The following is a 7,028-nucleotide window of genomic DNA, read 5'->3' as shown; positions in this document are numbered from 1 at the left end:
GAATTTTAGTCACTCCAAGAGGATAAAATCAGTCAGGCAGACATGCCAAACAAGTGAATTAATGCCAGTTGCTCCAAAATAGCTTTATAATGGGTGTTTTAACATATATCAGTATTTTTTTTTAGCCTTTCCATAATTCAGCTAGAAATTAATCACAGGAAGATTGTGACAAACTGCTCTCCAGAGAGAGCAAAGACTAAGCAGGAATTCCAGAATGGAAAGCTGATCCCTGGACACTTATTTTCCTGACAGGAAAACAGCCATTTCAGCTATAAAGGTAGTATTAGAATCATAGAATTTAAGGGTTGGAATGAACCTTACAGATCATCTAGTCCCAACCCCTGCCCTGGGCAGGGACACCTCCTCACTAGATCAGGTTGCTCAAAGCTCATCCAGCCTGGCCTTGAACACTGCCAGGGTCGGAGCAACCACATCCCTGGGCAACCTGTGCCAGTGTCTCACCACCCTCAGAGTAAAAAACTTCTTCCTAATATCTAACCTAAACTTCCCCTCCTGCACTTTGAACCCATTACCCCTTGTCCTATCACTGCAGTTCCTAACACAGAGTCCCTCTCCAGCTCCTTGTAGGTCCTTCAGATATTGAAAAGTTGCTCTGAGGTCTCTACACAACCTTCTCTTCTCTAGGCTGAATAGCCCCAACTCCCTTAGCCTGTCCTCATAGGGGAGATGCTCCAGTCTTCTTATCAACTTTGTGGCCTCCTCTGGACTTGCTCCAATAGTTCCACGTCCTTCTTATGCTGAGGACACCAGAACTGTGTGCAGTATTCCAGGTGGGTCTCACCAGAGCAGAGCAAAAGGGGAGAATCACCTCTTTTGACCTGCTGCCCACACTGCTTTAGGTACTATTTTATTATGTGTCTCTCACAGCTTGGACTATATGGTCATAAATCATAGCTAATCTTGTACACACCAATTTCCAAGCACCACAGGCATCACATTTCTTTCAACTGGGAGATTTTCCGTGTTAACTACTGAAAAATCATTACTCAACAAATATTTGAATAATAGGATGTTACTGCAGATTACTGACATGTCTTTGTTACTCACAGGGTATAAGCCACCAGAAAGGGCCTTTCCAAGCAGAACTATATCAGGTCTCACATTTTCATGGTCAACAGCTAACATTCTCCCTGTTCTGGCTAAACCAGTTTGTATTTCATCAGCAATAAACAGAACCTGCAGAGAGACAAAAAAGATACATCCACGTAGAACAGATTGTCTTCCACTCCTGACTCAATTCAAACAATTAAGCTCTTTTTTTTTTGAGGTATCACAGCAATAATGAAGACAATTTTACTAATAATATGTCAATATAGAAGGAATTCTGCACTTGCAAATTAAGAATCTGAATTCTATTGGAACAGAAACCACTGATGCTTTAAAACAGGGACCAATAATGACCATTTTCTTCAGTGTTTCATTCTGTGACCCACTAGTGTTGCTAGTTCTTGGTAGCACTCCAGCAACAAGGGCCCCTGACAGCTATGGTAGCACCACTGCAGTAATTGGCTTTGGACCCAAGAAACTTACAATGTGAAGAAGAAATTAAAAATTAATTTAAAATAAATGCAGCTCAAGAACTTTCATTAGCAACTTAAATCAGTGATGGCAGGAAGAACTAGTGAAGAATGTGCACTGCTGACAAGTACTTTCTGCAGAGGTACTGCCAGGAAATACAAGAAGTGTCCTGCACTATTCCACTGAAAGAAAAGGAAATTATCAAACACAGCGTGTAATGCTTAAGGCTCCTTCTCACGATGAATTCCTTACATTGTGTTTTGTGCAGAGGTCCCTCACTCCTGTCAGATAACCTTTGTCAGGAACAACCACACCTGCTTCACCTTGAATTGGTTCCACCATGAAAGCTGCTACGTTGGGATCTTGGAGAGCTCTCTGTGAAAATGGAGATGTGGATAGGAAAGACAAAAAAGAAAGAGCTTTAAACTCAGGTCACATTTAGGAAATACATGTAGCAGAACCTAATTCTAGCCCTGGTGTTCTTCCTCGAAGGATGATAATAGCACTCATGTCAGGCAGTTTTATCCCTTAGTGCCATTTCAGTTCCAACACAGAAGTTCATGTCACTCTCTGCCTTGGAAAATCAGCTGTGTGCTTGCTTGGGCAAGTCCAAAGCTTAAAAATTGCAAACCCAGCCAAACAGATAATTAACTCAGTTCTCAAGTTACCTCAGAAACACCCTCAGTTTTGCATTACCCCATACAAGACAAACAATTGCTCAACTCTTCCCTTGACCAAGACAAGCATGGAGCCTCTCCAGAACAAGTTTGTCACCTTAAAGCAAAGTCCACAGGTACATTCTTGCACTATCAAGTTCTAAAATGTTTAGAAGTCCACAAGACACAAGAGATATTGTGAGTCCCAGCATGAATTGACTACAGCTTTTCCCAGTACCTTCTTCATTTGTACCCTGAACATCTTAGTGACATGGGAAAGGAAATAAATCATGTGGTTTTTCTTTCACATCCTACAGTCAAACTGAAAATCAAAACCACAGCAGAATTTACACATATTTTCCTGTACACAATTATAACATATATCTTTCTTATGTATCTTAATGCCAAAGAACATGTTTCAAACTGTCAGATACCTCAAGAGCTGGCAGGTCATTGTATGGAATCACTTCAAAACCTGGCATAAAGGGTCCAAACCCATCATAGCTGGATGGGTCAGTAGAGCTGGAGATAGCAGACATTGTTCTGCCCCAGAAGTTGCCAGCTGAAAAAGAACCAGAGGGTTACAAAACTGACCAAGAGCCAGAACAGTGTAAAGGACATCACACTTGGCAATGCATTTTAAGAGTTATCTAACAATTAGCCTATTAGCATCCTTCTAGTTGTTAGCATTTTGTCTTGATGCCAGAAATACACTGTGTGGCTATAGCAAAAGCACATAGCAAGAAACAAGAGAAAACTATACTGTAAGACCTGGAAAGTACACAAAATCACCTCATTACATTTGTTAGGAGCCTGAAAAACTGAAAATAACTCAGATAACTTTTATGGAAGATGTTCAGCCTTTACATAAATATTACCTATTAAATATAGGGGGAAAAATAAACATAATCTATCATTTAAGTCCTAAAACTAAAGCTGCCTGTAAGCCTAAAAATATTATATTTCTGTGCATTTTAAAAGTGCAGGAGAACCTGTTTATATTGGTAAAAATATTGTAATGTTGCACTATTTTGCTAAGAAACATCTGTTAAAATGTCTGGGAGCCAACTACTACCAAGACAATCATATCTTCATTTTAATACTTCAGTGAAACCAATAGACTCTCAGCTAATCAATAAGGTGCTAATAAGACTAAGGAAGATTAAGGAAGGAGAAATATATTTGCTCAAAGAATTCCCCAAAGAAATTTAATATATAATATTTAGTAGCAACATTTACTAATAATTTAGCAATCATATCTAATTTACCAATATTTAGTAATAATATAGTAATAACTAGTAATATTTACTGGTAATATTTAAGTTTTAAGAACCATTGAACAACATTAGCATTGCCAGAAAGACTTTCTCTATAACCAAAGTGCACTAAATATATAAGATTTTTTTCATTATATATGGGATGTTTTATTTTTTATTTAGCAAATAAACACAACAGTCTCTTCAGGGACAGGTAACTTGTCCCTGTCACAGAGCCAAGCAGAGCAGGCAGGTAAAGGAAGTATTCCAGCAGAGAATCAGGACCCGGCATTTACTTTAGCACTTTGCTTTTGCTTTCATTATATGGTCAAGACTCCAATATGGCTTTACTGGGTTGATGCCCGTTTCTGAAAGCCTTAAGAATGCAGAAGAAAGCTACTGGTAGATGAAGCCTAAGAGGGAAGCAGTTTTAAGCCTATTGTGCAATCTGTGAGAGGAGTGGCAGCAGTTTGAGGGATGAATTCACCAGAAAGGTATATAAAAACAACCAGTTGGAATAGAGACACACTGCACTTTCAGGGGTTAAAAGAGCTTGGAGGACTGAATGTGCTTTCCAGGTGCCTTCAGGGCTGCTTCTCATCCATCCAGTGTCTAGAGCTCTCTTCCTCCTCAATGCCTCAACTCACTGCACTTTACATACCTGCAAAAATGATTTTGGCTTTGTATTTTGGAACTCCTTTCACAGTGTATGCCCATCTCCGAGCCAGTTTGCAGGCAGTTTCTCCAGCTTCCACCCCTGAAACACAGAGCAGCACCATTACCCCTCCTGTACATGGGACAGGCCATTGATGCAGTAACAAATGTTCTAAGAACATTGAATCTCACAGCAAAGAAATAAAATGGAAATGGAATCATTTTTCTACCTGTGTTCATTGGAAGAACTTTGTTGTAATTGAACATTTTGGTGACAAGCTCCTCATATTCCCCCAGGACATCGTTGTAGAATGCCCTGGATGTCAGGGTCAGTTTTTCAGACTGAGCTTTCAGAGCATCCACAATCTTTGGGTGACAGTGGCCTTGGTTAACTGCACTGTAAGCACTCAGGAAGTCAAAATACTTCCTACCTTCAACATCCCACACATAAACACCTGGGAAAACAAAGGTGTGGTCAATATACACAAGAAAAGAAGACATGAGATAATATTGAATGGTATAAACTAAGGGCTACAACACAACCTGGTCAAATTAAAGGGTATTCTTCCTGTTCCTGAGAGCATTCCTGAAGGGGCCTCTAACTAATAATCAGCTGACAGGAGATACTGAGGAACAAACTATAAATAAGGAATCTAGAAAAAAGCATTTCCCGTATAAAGCTGATATTCCATGGAGTTAGTAAGTAGTATCAGAACATCTTTTCCCCTCCAAGTGTCTCTTTCAGGCCCTTAAATGTAGACAGAGGAGAAAACATTTGTGAGAGAATTAACTGGAGGTCATGAAAGAAAGAACAAAAACAACAGAATGCAAATAATCTCAAAACTGAAGGAACTGGTGGCTCTGAGCTGTCAAAAATGTGTACTGATAAAGAAAAACTATTGGAGCACTAAACTCATAGAACCAAAAATGTCCCTGAAACATAATTAAAGACCAGAATAAATCTAAATTAAGTAATAAGAGAGAAACAGTACACAAGAACTCAAATATGGTTCCCATGCACCTTTTCCTGTTCACACTAGCATTAAACCTCTCCACATGAGGCAAGAGGAGAAACAGTTGCTGGGAAGTTTTCTTGCTCTTATTCCAAAGATTATCAGAACTTAAGACCTTTATTTAGATAAAGCCTTTCAGAGAGACCAGAGTTTTACCAGGTGGCCTTATGCATAATGCTCCAGTTCTCTAACCAGCAATTAGCTGTCTTTAGGTCATCAATTACCTCAATCCCACCCCAAAAAACAAACCCAAGGAAGGTTCAGAAATAGCTCCAATCCCACCTACACAGACACACCCCTAAAACCCCCATAAAGTACCTTTTCCTCTTTCCAGAGCCACAGGCAGTGGGTGATAGTTGTGGGCACCATACTTAGCCTCCCGTTCAAAGATCAGATCAGAGGTGAGAGACCCTTGGACAGTTTTTTTGGGAGCAACTGAGGCAGCAGAACTCAGCGAAGCACGGAGACCTCTGCAGAGAGCAGCAAGGCTCTGAGGGTGGCTGAGCTTGGAAAACATGATGGATTTCAGGTGTTCTGTTCTGGATCTGGTCGGGGGGAAATTAAGAAAGTCAATAATTAGCACTAAGAATACTCCAGAAGAAATGCATGACATGAGGGAAGTGGGTTTACTGCCAGGACTGCAGGTTGCTCAACTCTTTTGCAGTTCAACCAAGAAAGCTTATATGAACTCTAAATTAATGTGTACTTGTATGAAGTATAAATTCATGTGGGCAAATAAGTATTTTTTTCTAGTTTCATGCACACTCATGGAAACAGAACGAAAACTAAACCGTGACTCACCAAGTCCATGAACTAACCACATCATCCTTCCTGTAAGTGTTCCTTTTTCACTCTGCCTTAAATTCTGACTAGATTTACTGACAAACTACAATAACAAAGCTGAGTTTATCAAACTTCTTGTGCTATTTAAATGCCTTTTCTTCTACTATAAACCCAACCTTATCAGAAAGTAAATAATGTAATACTAGGAAAAAGCACCTGACACAAATCATGTTTAGCTGATAACAAATCATGTTTAGCTGATAACACGACCAAATTTGATAAAGGATTGATTAGTCTTACCTGAGATCAGCTTTAACAAGCACAATCTGTGACTTCTTATATGAATTGCATTCTGGATTTTAGAATGCTGCCACCTGCCCATAGAGTCCTACCTTTAGTGCCATTTTAAGACCATCATTCTCTTCAGCCTGGAGAGGAGAAGGGTCCAGGGAGACCTTCCAGTGTCTAAAGGGGCTACAAGACAGCTGGAGAGGAACTCTGAACAAAGGTCTGGAGTGACAAGGGGGAATGGCTTCACTGCCAGAGGGCAGGGCAGGGATACTGGGGAAGAAAATCTTCCCTGTGAGGTGCTGAGGCACTGGCACAGGTTGCCCAGAGATGCTGTGGCTGCTCCATCCCTGGGAGTGTTCCAGGCCAGGTTGGATGGGGCTTGGAGCACCCTGGGCTGGTGGGAGGTGTCCCAGTCCATGGCAGGGGGTGGAACTGAATGACCTCTAAGCTCCCTTCAACACAAACCATTCTGTGATCAAAAAACAGATGGAAAGTATTAGTGTGTCAGATATTGGCATCAGGTCACTCTGTATTTTCATACTAAAACACAGCAATTTCCCCTGAATCCACAACCTTGTGCTGTTACCATCTAAGGATAATCTCAGGGCAGAATTTCATGAGACAAATGCACTTTGTTTTCCCCTCTGTGCCTGCACCTCAGTCAACATAAAGACACATCCCAGAGGAAAGAGCTGGCACTTCAAAAGCTGTTTAGGCAAACTCTCCTCACAGCATCAAGCACTGGGAACAGCAGAGAGCCACCATGAGCTCTCAGAGCTCAAGTTTCTAGTCTTGCAGATCCCAGAGCAGCATGACACTGCAGCCTCCTCTGGAAC

At 40.8% G+C, this 7,028-nt stretch overlaps 1 protein-coding gene across 2 annotated transcripts in view; it reads right to left on the bottom strand.

Annotated features, from left to right (window-relative positions):
* OAT (ornithine aminotransferase) overlaps nucleotides 1-5,662 on the bottom strand; it is an 11,849-nt gene extending 6,187 nt beyond the window's left edge. For both annotated transcript variants that reach the window (XR_624770.1, XM_009078096.1), the window contains exons 1-6: nucleotides 5,437-5,662; nucleotides 4,336-4,560; nucleotides 4,113-4,208; nucleotides 2,630-2,757; nucleotides 1,792-1,914; nucleotides 1,069-1,197 (exon numbers count right to left, since the gene is read on the bottom strand). Coding sequence is in view for 1 of the 2 variants with exons in the window: in XM_009078096.1 (XP_009076344.1) it covers nucleotides 1,069-1,197; nucleotides 1,792-1,914; nucleotides 2,630-2,757; nucleotides 4,113-4,208; nucleotides 4,336-4,560; nucleotides 5,437-5,635 (900 nt within the window). In the remaining variant the exon portion in view is untranslated. The remainder of the gene's footprint in view (nucleotides 1-1,068; nucleotides 1,198-1,791; nucleotides 1,915-2,629; nucleotides 2,758-4,112; nucleotides 4,209-4,335; nucleotides 4,561-5,436) is intronic.
* Between the last annotated feature and the right edge of the window lie 1,366 nt (nucleotides 5,663-7,028).

Source organism: Acanthisitta chloris, unplaced genomic scaffold (assembly GCF_000695815.1).
Source record: "Acanthisitta chloris isolate BGI_N310 unplaced genomic scaffold, ASM69581v1 scaffold23057, whole genome shotgun sequence".
NCBI classification, from domain to species: Eukaryota; Metazoa; Chordata; class Aves; order Passeriformes; family Acanthisittidae; genus Acanthisitta; species Acanthisitta chloris.
Note: the sequence above shows the minus strand (reverse complement) of the source record. Positions and strands in the feature narration are given on the sequence as shown.